The sequence below is a fragment of the Squalius cephalus genome, assembly GCF_949319135.1.
Source record: "Squalius cephalus genome assembly, chromosome: 2".
NCBI lineage: Eukaryota > Metazoa > Chordata > Actinopteri > Cypriniformes > Leuciscidae > Squalius > Squalius cephalus.
Window position 1 is genome coordinate 7,403,674 of NC_137123.1, and position 17,880 is coordinate 7,421,553.

The window sequence follows — 17,880 nt, forward strand, 5'->3', positions numbered from 1 at the left end:
TCGATTGTCGAGTTCACGCGCATAGGTTTAGTACCTATGATCACGCGCGTGAACTCTACAATCGACTACTGTGGACTTCGACCGAAAATAGGAAGTAAATACAGGTATGTGCGCTGGCTGAATTAATATCACTTTTATTAATATCTTTCACATCTACTGCAGTCAGATTCACCCGTGTTCACTCTGAAGGAATCACTCACATGACCTGTGCACTTGTAATGACACATCAAGGATGTTAAGAGGCTAAAAGCAGGTTTAAAACTTGCCCCATTGAAGTCAACAGGGTGCAAATTTTAAAAAGAGGATAACACGGTGTAGGCAACAATGATTTTTGTCGTTGATCTCTGTACTGACAGCACTCCAAATTTACAAAAAAATTAGCTCAATGTTAAAATTGACCGGAGTTCTCCTTTAATAGCTGAAGTAAAAAAGAAAAGTGTGAAAACCCAGCAGAGTTGAACCTTTGGGAAGGAAGATAGCATCCCTCAGATTTGACTGGAATTACGTAAATACTCTCATGTCTGTCTAGTGGAGGCCAATAGAGGGCGATGATGATCTTTACTTTCAACTTCAACACAGTAAAATGTATGTGATTAATCTGAATCTCTTGTAGACCGTCATTCAGCATTAGTATGAACTAATGGAAATACCCAAGATATGAAAATGTAATCGCCATGAGTCTGTTTATTCTTTCTTACAGCCACTAGAAACATTGGAACACCAATTAGGAGCAAAACCAAAACCTCTGAAATGAAGATCACTGAGGAGCACTGAGATTCTTGCCAGGAATCATCAGCAGAGTGAATGTAAAGATGTTCATTCTTCTCCGTCTTTGCTCTTTATCTCTGGTAAAACGTTTCCCAAAAAAAAATTTCTATAGAAGAATTTGACAACTTTTTTTTTTACTTCCTCTCTTCCTGTATTTGTCAGAATATCTCTCACATTTTCTGTTACACTAAAGGTGTTAAGTTTAAGCAGGGACAAGTAGAGATGAGAATGTATACTGCAGCAGTTTTATTAAAGACAACGGTTCCGGTGTTAGCCTGGTGGCTAGTTCCTATAACAGTGTTCCTATAACTACCTGGTGCGAAAGCCCCTCATGATCACCAAGGAAACAGACACTAAGGACACAGGAAACATAGAATGAAACAAGAGCCCTTGAAAATAAATCTACATAAATTTGACCGTACGAGATGGGGGTGGAGAAGGCCCTGATGGAATGGGCAGAGTGGGATGCCTTGATGGAGCCAGAGGGATGAAGACCCTCAGAGCCTTAGGCAGTTGCAGTCCAGGGCAGAGCTGGTGAGGGGCAAGATCTCCCTTGTTCTACAGTCAAGGAAGCCAAGAGGCTGGAGAATGAGGGTGATGCCACTGGACCGGAGGGCCAGGGTTGAGCCGGAGGATTTGAGGACTGAAGTGGAGCTTGGGGCTTGGAGGACCGAGGTGCAGCCAGTGGGAGTGAGGACGCAGGTGGAGCCAGAGGACTGGAGAATCAGGGTGATGCCACTGGACCAGAGGGCCAAGGTTGAGCCAGAGGATTTTAGGACTGAGGTGGAGCAGGAGGCTTTGAAGACCAAGGTGGAGCCAGGCGGAGTGTGGATGCAGGGGGTACATCCAGGAAGCCAGACAGAACCAGGAAAGGAGGCATAGCTAAGGAACTAGGGGGAACAAGTGAAGGAGGCAGAGCCTGGGAACTGGACGGGACCAGCAGAGGAGGCGGTGCTACGAGACTGGACTGCATCAGCGGAAGAGGAAGGGCCAAGAAACAAGTGATTACAACAAGCTGGGTGTGACCCATGAGGAAGGAGAGAGCCCAGGGATGGGAGTCCATTCTAAGGTATCCAGATCAATAAGTGCTTGCTCCGGGATTGACATGGCAGCAGGCTCTGGGGCGTACATGTGCTATTAGTATTGGTAATAAAAATACCAAACATAGAAATTTCATACCAAACACTAGGTGATAAAAAAACATTCAGCTCATTTATATTCTACTGTGGCTTGTCAAGCAGTGAGATGACAGAGCAGCGTATTCACTGTAATCCTGATTATTCCTGAAACTGACACTGTCAGGACAGTCAGATTTCTTGTGGAAATTCACCACTGCGTAATTCAGATCCTCAGCAGATGTGATGCAGCGCTGAGAGTCACCAGTGCCTTTCTCAACTGTAGCGTAAACACAGTTAGAAGAATCAGAGGGGCTTGTGGGTAATTGGGCAGTGGCATAAACAGTGTTAGAAGAATCAGAGGGGTTTGTGGGTAATTGTTTGTGAGTGTCTTTAATGTTCTCACAATCACGACCAGTGTGAGAAACCTGAGGAGAGACAGATAAATTATTTACAGCTGTGAATATCATTAGGATGGAAGGCATTAGACATTTAATTAAACATTTTATACAGTAACTGGACTCACAACTTCATGTTTCCCTGGTCCAGTCTGAGACGACGAATCACCACCTGCCAAAAACAAGCGTCCTTTAATTAATGACATCATACATCACGTTTTAACAATTATGTCTTTTGTAAATGTTTTTTAAAACATCATCAAATATCTGCATTTTGTCTTTGTAGCCAATAGGTGGCGACAGATTCAAATTGGAAAAACAAATCTTTGTGTTTTAATCTCAGTATAAATGGAGAGTTTCTATATCTAAAGTAGTTAGGAAGGAGTTTTACCTTGAGACTGATACTTCTTACAGAGAAACAGTAATAAGAGTCCAGCGATGATCAGAACCAGAAGAACCAGAACCAGAGGAACAATCAGAGAAGAGCCTGAAAAAACTAGAGATAATAATAATAAGAGAAGCGGATCACTTTGAGCTAAATATTAGATTGTATGTTTATATTTCAGCACAAGGGCACCTGTTGACATGTTAGGAGACACTGATGTGAAGTTAGATATAGAAGTTTTGAAAACAGAAGCCAATGATGATGATGGTGACGATGTCGTTTTTAGAACATCTGTATCCAAAACATTAATAAAATGGATAGATAACTAAACTGTTTTTCGAAATGATTTTCTTTCTTTCTTTCTTTCTTTCTTTCTTTCTTTCGCCCCAGACACAGATCTTGACATCATGTCTTTTAATGGTTACTGATGTAATTACCCTACCCATAATTCATGTTTGCTGATGCACAGACGCACAGAAAACACAACCGCAAGCTGTTCATTTAAAGGGGGGGGGGGGGTGAAATGCTATTTCATGCATACTGAGTTTTTTACACTGTTAAAGAGTTGGATTCCCATGCTAAACATGGACAAAGTTTCACAAATTAAATTGTACGTTTGAAGGAGTATTTCTGTGCCAAAAATTGTCCTTCCGGTTTGTCACAAGTTTCGGAAAGTTTTTTTCGAGTATGGGTCTTTGTGACGTCAGCTGGGGCGGAATTTCCTTATATGGGTCCTAAGGGCACTTCTCCGCGGGCGCGCGCGCACTCGTAGACCAGAGCAAGAGAGCGAAAGCAGTACGCCATCAAAGCGCTCTGCTCGGCTTTTGGGAAGTCAATGTCACCAAAGAAGTGTGTTTTTGGTTGCCAGGGCAAGACATCCCTGCACAGATTCCCAAAGAACCCAGCGTTAAGGGACCCTTGAGTTGAGGGAGTTTGTTTTTCCAGAGCATCAACGGAGGTTGTGCAAGACTGTTTGTTCCCTGCATTTCGACGATGATTGTTTTATAAACAAAGCCCAGATCGACGGGTTTGCTGATCGTCTAATGCTTAAGGATCGAGCAGTCACAATGATAAAGGTTCGCGGTCGTGCGTTGGAACCGCAGGCGGTGAGTAAAACTGCTTTAAATGTCTCTGTGTGTTGTTAGCTCGGCGCGTTAGCACAGCTAAGGTTCGCCCACACGGCCCGCCTTCAGTCGCTCGTTTTTTTCCGGAAAGACTCGGTACAGCCTATCTTTCTTTTAGGGCTGTCAACTTTAGTCGTTTAGTCGACTAATCGGTCGATGCCGTCTTGGTCGACTGACATTCTCATTGGTCGACCAGTTGCATAATTTTTTTTTTGTTTTTTTTTCACCAATAAAGAAATTTTCATTGATTTACTCCTTTATTTATTCCTTTATTAGCAGTTATATATTACTGTATTCTAAATATAATTAGCCTATGTTTTATCCCCAACTTTAAATGCTTTAATTTAGGCTATTTTGTAACAGCGCCACAGTTTAGCGCACCACGTAGAACACTCGGGAACCGCACCTGTGGCTGGCTGCACTGCTGCTTCGCGCTCAGTAAGGAATATAGGTAGTTTTGCTGTATTCATTCAGTTAGAACCAGTGCTTAATTTGTAAAGTGGGAGGTCCCGGAGCGCAAAGGAAGGGTGGATCCGGCGATTTAAAACGGGGGTTGGAGGTAACGGAACAAGTAAGGAATAATTGACGACAGGCCGTTGAATTATTAGAAAAATAATGCACACTCAAGGTGGTAATGCGGTCACGACGCGAAGCGGAGTAAATTGTTTAAATTATTATTAAATTGAACAAGCGCAACATTCAGCATTCAATCAAATATTTTAAAAGATGTAGGCTATTATTAATAATGTTATTTCAACATAATATCTCGTTATTTCGACATAATATGTGTGCGTGCAACAAGCAAGATGTGCATAAATCCGGTGACGAGTGCATTGATTTATTAATAAACTAGTGTTTTCTGACAGTGTCGGCTGCAAATATGAAGTTGACGATCGCCATCTCCGTAGTGAACGAGCCTACAGAGAGAAATGCACATAATGGATCATAATCAGAGAGTAGCCTATTTTTTTTTCTTTTTGAATTATTTCGTTTAAAGACATTTCAAGCTTTGTGTATTTGATGTATTTCTCATGTCAGTGTGAGGCATACACTTAGTTTCGTTAAGTTAGGATGAGATGCGCTCCAGTTAACGTGCAATGTGACCGCGCGGGCGCCCGATTATATTGTCTGTTATACCGTATTTGCTTCTTATTTATTACAAAACAAACCGAAAATAAACCTATAGGCCTTCCTTCTATACAGCCTATTATTAGGATTGTTTTTTAGGCTATTTGGGGTTTTTGTGTGTTTGTTTTAAAACGCCTAGATCGGCTGGACAAAAGTTAACCCATAGCTTTGAAAGTAAAGAAGAATATAAGTTACAGCCTGTATAAGGGCGTTTCTTCAACTAGGGGCACTTTTAGGCTTGTGAAGTTGAATAAAAAAAACTTGTTCAAAAGTCACATAACACAGTCTCATAAGTTTAAATAATTTGTCTAGTTTTAAGGTCTGTAAGAGGACAAACTTAGATTACAAGAGAAATTGTTAATATTTTACATTTTTTCCGACCTGCAATGAACAAATGTCATTTCCACCACATCTCTATATACAGCTGTTATTTAAAAACAGAATAACTTATGCCACTCAAGAATAGTCTAAGATCATTTTTGTAACTAGTTTTATCAGTTTTTCCACAATGTACAATAATTATACATTTGTCAATGAGATAAATTGACTGCCCTAAGGACCAAATGGTGAACTGTACACCTGTCACACTCTGAAATTTAATATTGGTTTGGGCAAGAGCTTATTAGAAAATAAATAACTTGAATGTTTATATTAAGTAGAGCATGATCTTGTAAATTGTGGATACATTTTTAATGTGTGATGAGAACTTTTTAAATGTTTTTAAAAAATGTGTGTGGTGATGGAAATGACAGTGGTGGTGGAAATGACAATGAATTAACGTGAATGTAGAGAAACAGTAATATTTAGAGAAATATTTATTTGAAAAACTCTTAAACTCATCACACTCAGTAAACTCAATTCACAAAGTCAATCTACTCTTGCAATCCATATCAATTGTACTTTGTACTCATAAATGTCATTTCCACCACATGCTGTCATTTCCACCACAGAGGGCAGTGTGGTGGAAATGACATTTCTGTAGTTTTTTGTGAAAAAATGGAAGATAGCTTCACTGATCAGCTTTGAATTAATACTCAGCATTTCATGCATGCAAAATACTCTTATTTAACTTAAAACATTTTACTTTTTAAAAACACCCTTGAAGGTACAGCATGTTTCCACCACATGCTGTCATTTCCACCACAGAGGGCAGTGTGGTGGAAATGACTGTGGTGGAAATGACATTTCTGTAGTTTTTTGTGAAAAAATGGAAGATAGCTTCACTGATTAGCTTTGAATTAATACTTAGCATTTCATGTATGTAAAATACTCTTATTTAACTTAACATTTTTAACTTTTTAAAAACACCCTTGAAGGTACAGCATGTTTGGAAATGACGTAGAATAAATATATTAACTGATCAAGCAATATTTACCTTGATTTTTCTTATTTTGTTCTTGATGAAAATTTAAAATTGCCTCCATGTCCAACATGTGCTCTGATGTCTCTGAACATTTCCATAGAAACCACCTAAACAATCTTTCACACAAACTTTTTAAAGGGACATTACAGTGTTGTGGTGGAAATGACACCAATACTGTGCGACAGCTATATTTTGTATAAAAAGTAATATTGATGGTGGTCTAACATTAAATACTATAATGTATTTTAATTGTTTTACTAGTGCTTAATTTAGGTATATTAATAGTTACCAGATAAGTCATACTTTTAAACTGTATTTTCATTGTTGAAGTTAAAAAGTCTGGGTGTGCGACAAGGATAAAACAGTGATTTTGACACCTATAAGGAGGTTGAAAAGTATGAAAAAATCATAATAGAAAGGTAGTAAAAAGTTTTTAAGGAGGTTTTATTGTTAGTTTGAAAAAGAAAGAGGATTTTGTCCAAAATTGTATGTATTTTTAAAAATATGACCAAAGTACATAAAAGTGCCCATAGTCTAAGAATCACCCATAAACGAGAGCTTTTGTTAGGTTTTTTCATTATTTGGCAATTTTAGCAGTTATATTTTTTGTAGCGTGTGGTGTGGTCAGGTGCGTGGTCTTTGTGTGTGGGTGTGTGGTCTTTGTGACTGTCAAAGACTTTTTGGAGATATGAAGGATGCAATACTACTCTATAGGTACTCAAGATTAACAGGAGATTGAGTGAAAATGAGCATTTCACCCCCCCTTTAAGCTTTAGGAACTTATAAATAAACACATATATTTTCTCATGGTGAATAAAACAAAACAGCACAACCAAAGGATAAAAATGACCATTTTCTTATCCGTACGCACCCTTAACTTCAGTTTTAACTGTGGTGCAAGTGTGGTAAAGTGGACTAACAGAAATACTGAAAACTGCACTAAAATTACAACACTACTACTAAAGTAAAAAGACAGTTGTGATATGGCGTTCAAATTGCTGCAACACCAAACTCTGTTGTAAAACCAAATAACCACACAAACGTTCACACTTTGTTCAGATGTCCAATTCCTGAGATCACACACTGCTGTAGCTCATCCCACGAAAATGACATGTTTCCCTGATCTATATCTACAACACATTCTATAACAGGGTTTCCCCAAACGGTAGGAAATGAAAATATAAGAATATGAATGTACCAGAACAGGACAAAAACATCTGAACATCAACTGATGTTTCAAATGAACCAATTACATTGTACATATAAAGAGTGACATGACGAATAAAACTATCACAAACACGTGACCAGTGCATTTGCAGAACAGCACCATAGATCTAAACACTTTTAACTGCAGAGACTGAAGTAATACTGACTGCAGATCAGATTAGTGAGGACACTTCCTCTTTTGTATCTGTGGTTTGTGGCTTTGTTTTATCAGACATCATGTTACTTCTACATTAAAATAATCCTGTGTGCAAATCTACAAGAACAGAATAAACCTGGTTCTTCATTCTGTTTCCACATTCAAGCAACATGATGCAAGACACTCATCACTGAGAAAATCATCCGTACCTGTAACATTGATCAGGACTCGTGTGATGAAGATCTTGTGTCCTTGATCAGACTGAACTCCACACCAGTATTCTGAATCTTCTTCAGTCACATGACTGATGCTTCCCGTCAGGAGCTGCTGTTCTCTGTCATCATACAGCCGGATCTTTCCCTCATCCCTCCATCTTCTGCTCTCCTTCACAGACGTCTCTTTAGCACAGAGATCAGCTCCAGATCTCCAGCACAGAAACTTCACATCACGAATGTGGGATTGTGGGTATTTGCAGCTGATGCTCACAGATCCTCCTGCAGAAGCTGATAGACTGATGCTCTTCACACAACAATCCTCTGTTTAAGATCCAGATAAAGTGCAGCAATGTTACAATCACCAGATATATTCATGGATTCTGTCAAATAATGCATAAATGACTGAAAGCAGCTCACCCTTCTTAATGTCCAGATTAAACTCAGAGAAGAAACTGTAATCTTCAGAAACTTTGACTATAATCTTATATTCTCCAGAGTCGTTCTCATTCAGATCTCTGATAAACAGAAGTAAGAGTCCTGCAGATCTGTCATTATAAATGGAGAATCGTCTGTCATGTTTCCATTCTGCTCTTCTGTTAGTGTTTATTACAGTAAAACACTGATCTGCAGTTTTACAGACGTCTATCACAGGATTCTCTTCTTGAATCTCATATTTGAAGTTTATAATGACGTTTCCTCCTGAATATCCACTTACAGTCATGTTCTGTTGACCTGTTAAACACAAACCCAGTATTATTGTTTAAAAAAATCAAGTCAGTAATGATATTTCATCTTAATTTAATAACAAACACATCTGTTATGCGTTTCACATGTGAACGTCAGTAATTACGTCAGTGTTCAGTGATGTTGTGGAGATCATCATGAGTTTGAGGGTCTCAGTTACTCACCTGTTAAAACCTTCAGATTCACTTCAGTGTAGGAATCTTTAATTGCATATTTATCAACTGCACACTGGTACGTCCCAGAATCCCGTTCACTCAGATTTCTGATGGTCACAGTGAAGACTGATGCACTTGTGTCGTCATACAGAGAGAATCTTCCAGCATCAAACCATTTATCTTTAACATCAGTCTTGATTTGGTCTGTGCACTTTGACCACTGTTCACCTTTACAAAAATACTTTGCATTGTCTGTATATCCTTCATCATATCTGCATTTGATGTTGACTCCGCCTCCTGAATATCCTGTCACACTCATGGAGCTCACGACACCTACAACAAACCAGCATTAAAACACTTTAAAGGGGTGGTTGAATATGATTTCACTTTTCTAACTTTAGTTAGTGTGTAATGATAAACAACATCTGCAAAGTTACGACGCTCAAAGTTCAAAGAAAAGGGAGATATTTTATTTTAAAGAAATCGCTTTTTAAGGACTACAACAAACGGCTGGTAGGAACTACACAACACAGAATTTACATAAACCCCGCCCTGGAAAATGATTTATAGATTATCAAGACAGAATATGCTAATTAATGACTAGAAGATAACTACACATAAACTATCTAAATTCATCAACTAACCATTCAGAAACGTCCTGTTGCTTCTACATGTTGTCACTTCTTCTTGAGTCTCTCCATCATTGTCTGACTCCGGTTTGAACATAAAAGGCTAAAAGTTTTTGAAATGTTCCATGTATGTGTGTGTGAGGTAAAGGGACATGAGCTCTTGAAGCTCCGCCCCCTGTGCCGGGAGCAGCAGCTCATTTGCATTTAAAGGAACAGACACAAAACGATGTTTTTGCTCACCCTCAAAAAGTGACACCTTTAACATGCTATATAAAAATATCTGTGGGGTATTTTGAGCTAAAACTTCACACACACTCTGGGGACATCAGAGACTTATTTTACATCTTTTGAAAAGCGCATTATACCACCCCTTTAAAATACAGAGAAATTAGATTTCTTCAACAGTCAATAAAACAGCATGAACTGAAGTAAAAGACTGAAAAGACCAAATCTGTGCTATCTTTAGTGATTTAGTGAGTGTCACACTCATGGAGACTGACACCTCACGACACCTACAACAAACCTTGAACTTGAGTTCAGATTCTTACCAGGAATCATCAGCAGAGTGAAAGTCCAGATGATCTTCATTCTTCTCTCTTATTAAATGATCTTCTCTGTTGTCAGTAGATTCAGTTCTTCTGAATCTCTCGATGTGTGTTCAGAAGAGTTTTGAGTGTTTCTTTCCTGGTTACATGTTTAACATGAAGAGCTGAATGTGACAGAGACTCCCACTTCCCCTGAGAGAGAGAGAGAGAGAGAGAGAGAGAGAGAGAGAGAGACAGAGAGGAGAGAGAGAGAGAGAGAGAGAGAGAGAGAGAGAGAGAGAGAGAGAGAGAAGAGAGAGACAGAGATACAGAGAGAAGAGAGAGGGAGAGAGAGAGAGAAGTTAATAAAACGGGAAGTGAAAGTAAGACACTGATGGACACACACACAAACAGCAGCGGTTCACACGCACTCCTATAAATGCATGTTTCTGATTGATTAATTATTATACTGTATATTACCAGTGAAAATAACAATTACACTTTAAGATTGGACTTTTAATAATCATGCAAACATTATTAATGTGGACAAAGATGTAAGACTCAACACACTTATTTTCTTTAAGTTAAATATAATATCATCAAATATGATTTAAATGAATTAACATTCATAAAACTCACCGTCTGTTGAGGTTTTCAGCGTATCTTGAATGACTCTTTTAAGTGTCTCCTTCAGTGAATCTGATCTCTACATATGAAACACATCAGATAAAACCTGCTGGAAACCACAAACCATGAAAGAGTGACACTCTTTTCACTGAATCTGAAGTGGCATCAAATTTGAAATGAGCTCATTTAGTGGATACAAGTGTAAAATATCTTCAAACATTTTCTATGCTATCTATGGTCTATTGTGAATAAAATATTGGCTCATGTGATTTGAAAGTCTTTTAGTTTTCATTTTCTTCAAATTTAAAAAAAACGTCCCAACTTTTCTGGAATTCGGGTTGTACATGGACTCTCAGTCAACCTACAAGCAGATTCAATGCAAACAATTAGAATTAAACAATTCAAAGTAAAAGCTTAACATAAAGTCAAGTGAAAATGTTAAAAATGTAAGATATACATACAACCACCATAATTGATACATCAGATACATAATTGACTCCTCAGATCATCAGCTGAAGTCTGAGTCTGACTGATGCTTCTGTCACTTTAACAGGCAGTTCTGGATTCAGCACCACGGACAGCAGCTGTCAATCAAACTTCAGCATCACTGATGACAGATTAACTACACACACTGAAAAAAGAGGGAATGCTGAGAAATGTTTTTATCTGCATCTCTTATTTTAATCATAAAACATCAGCACGAGCGATGAGTCCATGTAATTATAAAGTTGCCCATTATTTGAAAACCCTCATTCCTCCAGATTCACTCTTTCGTGTTAAACACACAGGAGGCACATAAATCAGTGTAATTTATAATGAATTAAAGTCATATTAATTAGAGCCGACCCACCCTGTCAGCTATCATAACACTACACAATTCTCATTTCAGTAAAACCCAAGACATTTAACAGAACATTACCTTTGCCACTAGATGGAGCCGAAGGTTTAAATTACTCATCTGATGAACAGGACGAACAGGAAACTACAAACACAAACTTCTAAAGAGAGTCAAAGAGACTTTATTAATTTGTATAACTATAACTGACAGACTTTTAACATTTGAACACCAAGACATTTTATAACACACACTGAGCTTGTGCTTCCCTTTGTCTGTCAAATCCAAAGTCATTCCACATTCAACAGAAGCATTTGTGATATCTATATTTCAAACAACCTGAATACAAATATTTTTGATAATATTACACAAATTCACAGCATCTCTTTAAGGAGTGGAAAGTGTGTGTCCATTGTTTGTACAGAAACCATTTCCTGTTTTTATGACATACGCAGGAGCCTGAAGCGCATCTCGGTTCGAGTAAAAGAATATAAAGAGCAAGAGCCAAAGAAAACCACAAGAGAAACCGTTTCTCTTCAGCTCACTGACCACATATATCCTGCAAAACCTTACAAACACATTTCAGCACAGCAAACCAACTCACACTCCCTCTAGATCATGTAGAATCTAGTTTGATCTATTAGATAATAGTCATTTTGAAGTTTAAGAGTAATGTGTTGAACTCAATATATAAATGCATAAAGTATTTTTATGATTTAAAATGATTATTCACTGTGAACGTGGTTTCCACTCTTTCAACAATTATAGGAAGTTTACAGATATTCTGTCATTGATTTGTGGCTCATTGTATTTATTTAATTTGATCAGTTTTTAAAAGTAACATTTTTAAACCACACATGGATCATTTGTAAACCATAAATGTTTTTCAGCCTTTTCCTCATTAAACACAGCAAATGTTGAAGGTGAATTAATGTCAGCTCTTTATTGTCTTCTGTTCATCTTCTCTCTCTGTTCAGTCTCATGTGTCTCTCTGTGGGTTTCCTGAATATGTCAGTTTGTTCATAGAAAAGAGCTAAAATTAGAGTTAGTTGAACCTTCACCTGTTCTCTGTGGCTTTGAGATGGACGGAAAATGGCATGTTCATCACGCAAACACAAACACCACAGAGTTCATGAAACAGCTCATGAAAAAACATGTTGTTAAAAATTTTTTTATTTTATTTTAAAATCAAGGCCTTGTCTAACAAACTGTTAGTCTAAAAATCACACATTCACAGATGTAAAGCCATCAAAGGGGATTGTGGGAAGGTGAGTAGAGGAATAAAGTGGATCTACTCATGAATCTGCTCAAGAATATGCGATCTGAGAATAAAAAGAGAAAAACATGATGTGCAGAATGAAACTTACAAATGAAACACAAGAACTTCAGTGAATGAAGACCCAGACTCACTGTTTCACTGTGTCTCGTCCGATGCTGAGATCATCCGCAGATCTCAACACGTCAGCAATGAACAACAGTGAGATGCATCTGACATCTGACTGTGTGTGTGTGTGTGTGTGTGTGTGTGTGTGTGTGAAGGACAGCATCACCTCATCTCAATAAACACTCAGTCACAGTGAATCCTCCAATCAGCAGCAGAGTCAAACACAAAGAAATAATGTTGATCAAAGAGAAATCTGAAAATGGAAATGGAGGTGTAATCACATGTATGAAAATAAATAAATTATAATAATTATAATAATATAGAGAGTATATATAGAATAAGAATGAAACATTCATGGCGAATATGTAACCGGTCCTACTCAACCCACTTGAGTAGGACACTAAGAACTGCACTCTCTAGTGTCAGTCGCTTGTGTGCCTCTTGAGATCAGGGGAGTGAGGTTTAGACGGACGACAATGACAAAAAACAACATAACATTTTTTAATGTTTTGTCGTGTTTTATGTTTCTCTTAAAGCAGGGTTAGATGTTATCAGGGGGTCGGGGGCAAAATGCCAGCAGAACTAGTATGAGTTATTTTTATAATTAGCCTAGGCGGATTTAACTTCATATTTAAAAATATATAACTTATATAAAGGGGATGCCAGTTTGAAGAATACCATTTGGTGGCATAGGAACCATTATACTTTTTGTGAATTGTTTTAATACCTTTTAATGTTCTTCTGCAATGTTTGAGGCATATTTATTTTTTCATGATTTAATGTTGGCCTAATTTCAGTTACATTTACATTTTAGGCTATGTAGTTTGAAATTGTATTTATTTTTTATTTTTTAGATTATTTTTTAGATTTTTATTGTAGTAAACACTCAGCTGTATGTGGAAATGCATATTTAAAAAAAAAATTTGCAAATAAAACCATAGTCCACAACTTCTGTAGTTTTAACTTATTTAAATATATAAATTCAGTGAAATCATCAAACGTTTGTATGACTTGCCAATGACTTGTGACCCAAGCTACGACTTGACTTGACTTGCTTGACATAAAGCAGTGACTTGACTTGACTTGACTTGACTTGCTTTTCTCAAAATTGACTTGGACTTGCTTGAGACTTGAAGGTTGAAGACTTGAGACTTGCTTGTGACTTGCACATGTGTGACTTACTCCCACCTCTGCTAAGAACTGCACTCTCTAGTGTCAGTCGCTTGTGCGCCTCTTGAGATCAGGGGAGTGAGGTTTAGACGGACAGCTTTTACTAACTGGCCTCTGTTACACTCACCCCCTAAACCTCACTCCCATCCGGGTCACGGCACCAAATGTAACTGATGTAACTACCCGACCCGTTTGGAGCGGGATTCGAATCAGTGTTTCCAGCACGGGAGGCGGATACACTAACAAGGAGGCTAAAGACATCTGGTAGACATCTGCATGTGCAGAAGGCCATGAGGCCTAGCATCCTCTGAAAGGTTCTGAGAGGGATAAGGGCTCCTGCTCTGAACGAAATGACGAGCCGCTGAACAGTCTAAGCGCACTCGTGGGTTAGCCATGCCCTCATTCTGGGCTGAGTCTAGAAGCGCTTCAAGGAAAGAGATTTTCTGTCTGGGTGATCTCCTGGCTGGATTGAGTCTGAGTCCTAGGCATTTCAAATGGCTGAGGACCACAGATTCCTTCCTTCACAGATTCTTCCTCCAACTGGGCCAAGATGAGCCAGGATGCGCATACCCCTTCTGTCTCAGGGGGAAGATGCTGAATCCATGTATAATATATTCGCGGGATAGCCAAATTGGAGACGTTGAAGTCAGCTGTAGCACACGCTGATCAAAGTCTGCTGGTCGCTGCTCTGCTTGATTGCAGGAGAGCACTCGTTCCGCTGCCTGACTTCTTCAACGGCGAGAAGGCTTCTTTCAAGAATCAATGAGGAAAGATTCGTCACTGAAGGAGAATAAATCTGATTCCTATGGCGAATATAAGCCCAGCCAATAGGCATGCTCAGATTCCTACACTGTAATGGCTGGGCAGTGGCACTGTGTATTTGAATTAAGGCTTCAAAATTTCAGATAAATTAGGATATTTTCCCCATAGCATCTAGCAAAGACGGAGTACGAGTAAACGTTTAGAAAGGGAACCTATATTATTACTATAAATCTTCAAAAAGATCAGGGACTTACCCAAATTAACAGTGAGGTTGACTTTAGTGGTGATGTGAGATCCACACCAGTATATCCCAGAATCCTCTTCTCTCAGATCAGTGATGTTTACAGTAAAGACTCCAGTAGAAGCTTCATCACTGAAAGAGAATCGATCATCTCTGATCGTCTCCAATGAAACTCCATCCTTCACACACATGGAGGGTTCATGTGCTTTGCAGAAGCATTTCTGATGTTCCTCATGATGTTTGCACTGGATTGACACGTCGTCTCCTTCATACTTAGTCAAGTTCAGCTCTGGAAATATTAGAAATATAAGAACATCAGTTCACAGCCATAGTTTCACATATTCAGATGTATAAACCTTCCTCACCCTCGTTCATGATGACGATCAGATGAGTGTAAAGATAATTCACGTCTCTCTCTAATGTCACTGCACACCAGTATTTCCCAGCATCCTCTGCTGTCAGTCCAGTGATGGTCCCAGTGAAGACACTTGCAGTGACGTCATCATTCAGAGTCAATCTGTCAGTCTTGGTCTCTTTCTCTTCTCTCACAGTCTCATTGAGAGTATTTCTATCTCTAGTGGAGCACTTCCCCTTACAGAGAGACTTTGACTTTGATTTATAGATTGAATCATAAGGGCAGAATATCTCAGCAGATTCTCCTTCACGTCTCACTACTGGAGCCACTGCAAACAAACACAGACATTTAACACACTTGATTCTGAATATACTGTATTTACTACAATAAAATCATCTGAATTCACTCACTGAAGAGGTCGAGCTGAATTTTGGTGGTCAGGGAGATGCAAGTCAAATGTGTGTCTCTGGTTTCTGCTCCACACCAGTAAACTCCAGCATCTCTCACGCTCACATTACTGATGCTCACTGTAAAAACTCTCTCTTCATTTCTCTCAGATGAAGGACTCATTTCTGTCACTGCAGATGTGCTGATGTTTTGACAGATGTGATCATCATTCTCTTTGCAGAAATGAACTTTATGTTCCTCTGGGATCTGACAGGTGATGTTGACTTCTTCACCAAGATGAGCAGATTCGGTCACAAATGTTGCATCTGCAATCCAAAAGAAACTGTATAAAATCTGAACCAATACTTAGTTCCTGCAAGATAAAGTATATCCGGTTCCTCACCGTCTCTGACGAGCAGCTGAAGTTCAGTGAAGCTCTCAGTATAGTGAGACACATTCACTCCACATCTGTATGTTCCTGCATCTGCAGCTTTCAGCTCTCTAAAAAACACCATCAAGACTCCTGCTCTGGTGTCGTCATATAAAGAAACATCTCCATTCTCCATCCATTTATCCTGAACTCCTGGATTCTTCCTCTCTGAACATCCATCTGATTCTTTACAGATGTATTTTGGCTTGGTTTTGTGTTGAGGATGTTCACACTTGATCATCATACGACCTCCTGAGTGGACAGTCGCTCTAGACACGCCCACTTTAGCTGTCAATCACACATATCTGACTGAATCAGTCTTCATCGAATGCAACATCTAGCAAATACTGAATACGAAAATACTGATATATCAACTTAGATGACACTGAGAGTTTGTTCTACTCACTCATGATGTGCAGATTAACTTTAGCACTAATGGAGTAGAAGAGTCTGTTGATCCAAACTCCACATAAATAAACTCCTCCATCATCTGGAGTCACATCAGTAATTCTCACGGTGAAGAGGTTTATATGTCTGTCATCAGAAATACTAAATCTTCCGTCCTTATTCAATGTGTCAGTGCCAGGTATCAAGTTTTCAATGGAGTTTTGTCGTTCTTTGAATAAGGCTTTTGCATCATTAATATGATTATGTGAATATTCACAGCTGAAGGTTGCAGTTTCCCCACCATTTACCAAAACTGTCTTTGACCCTTTACAACATGAATCTGTAATTATAATAATCTCATGAATCACATAATAAAGAAATAAAGAAACTCCACAATTATCCATACATTTAAAATGAGGATTTTCATTACACACTTGAATTACTCACCTTTTTTCACATTCAAAGTTAGATCTATATACCATTTGTCAAGAACCCTGATTCTGTATTTTCCAGTATCCTTTGTGTTCAATTCTATGATAAATATCATGAGGTTTCCATATTTGTTGCTAAAAAGAATAAATCTTCCTTCACTAGTCCATTCATTGTGTTTCTTGTAATTTATTATGGTTCTCCATGGGTCATGTTTAACCATGTATTTAGCAGAGTTACTGAACCAAAGTTTCCCAGAATCAACAAGAAGACTTCCTCCAGAATATCCAGTGACACTGACGCATCTCACTGCACCTGTCAATCAGATTGATACTGTGATCAGAAACCTCATGAACAGAAAACAGCATCATTACTGCAGTGATGAAAGAGAAAAGCTCTGACCTGAGATCAGGGAGAAAGTGAAGAAGATGAGGAGGATCTTCATTGTGAGTTGAGTTCAGTTTTCTTTATGCTGAATGTTCTCTGTGTGCAAGAGGGCTGTTAGTAGGGGGTTTTATAGTATGACATCATATAGATAGTTCTCCTTTGACTCTGTGCTAAATTAAACTGAGAAAGAGCGCCATCTGGCTGAAGTTACAGTAGCTGATTTTGATGTGCGTCTTGTTTTTATGCAGAAATTATAATGAATGTAAGAAACTTCAACATGTCAGATAGATTTGTGCTTGTATTGTGTGTCAGTAAAAACATTTTGTGACATATTTGGGACATTTCTTTGTCAAAAAGTATGAATACCAGCAACGAATTAAACCTTTGAGAGGCCTCATGAAGAAGACTAGAACAGAATCTAAAAGACTAGAAACGGACAGTGACATCTAGTGGACACACCCGCAAGCAGCAGCAGTTCTCATGTTAACCACACAAGCACTAATTCAATTTAATTCACATTTATTTGTATAGCGCTTTTAACAAGATATATTATACAGAAGATCTATGTCTACATT

General features: G+C 38.5%; 2 protein-coding genes across 3 annotated transcripts; both read right to left on the reverse strand.

The window, feature by feature from the left end:
- Positions 1-1,343: 1,343 nt before the first annotated feature.
- Positions 1,344-9,975, reverse strand: LOC307148892 (polymeric immunoglobulin receptor-like; the record flags this gene model as incomplete). The annotated part of the gene is made up of 7 exons (XM_079854825.1): positions 1,344-2,311; positions 2,410-2,453; positions 2,673-2,777; positions 7,854-8,180; positions 8,277-8,591; positions 8,768-9,091; positions 9,936-9,975. 7 exons carry the CDS (start codon positions 9,973-9,975, stop codon positions 1,982-1,984), a joined length of 1,485 nt encoding a protein of 494 aa, XP_079710951.1. The 3' UTR covers positions 1,344-1,981.
- A 2,582-nt stretch (positions 9,976-12,557) lies between these two features.
- On the reverse strand, positions 12,558-17,407 carry LOC307154482 (polymeric immunoglobulin receptor-like). Of its 2 annotated transcripts, none has more exons than XR_013820365.1 (9): positions 17,321-17,407; positions 16,937-17,233; positions 16,509-16,829; positions 16,076-16,390; positions 15,696-15,998; positions 15,296-15,613; positions 14,944-15,219; positions 12,784-13,010; positions 12,558-12,695 (listed from the first exon to the last, which is right to left on the reverse strand). XR_013820365.1 is itself a non-coding variant. In XM_079864469.1 (9 exons), the coding sequence occupies exons 1-8, from the start codon at positions 17,361-17,363 to the stop codon at positions 12,925-12,927; spliced, it is 1,959 nt and encodes a 652-aa protein (XP_079720595.1). In that variant the 5' UTR covers positions 17,364-17,407; the 3' UTR covers positions 12,558-12,695; position 12,924. The 2 variants fall into 2 exon arrangements, 1 of the variants encoding a protein (XP_079720595.1); XM_079864469.1 differs by having other exon boundaries at positions 12,924-13,010.
- Between the last annotated feature and the right edge of the window lie 473 nt (positions 17,408-17,880).

What these genes read in the sequence shown, in the direction of transcription:
- LOC307154482 (XM_079864469.1), bottom strand. Translation starts at nt 17,363, where the DNA reads ATGAAGATCCTCCTCATCTTCTTCACTTTCTCCCTGATCTCAG. An exon ending in AACTTTGAATGTGAAAAAAG is followed by an intron (nt 16,830 to 16,936) that starts GTGAGTAATTCA and finishes TTATAATTACAG; the next exon opens with ATTCATGTTGTAAAGGGTCA. An exon ending in CAACCTCACTGTTAATTTGG is followed by an intron (nt 13,011 to 14,943) that starts GTAAGTCCCTGA and finishes TTCCATTTTCAG; the next exon opens with ATTTCTCTTTGATCAACATT.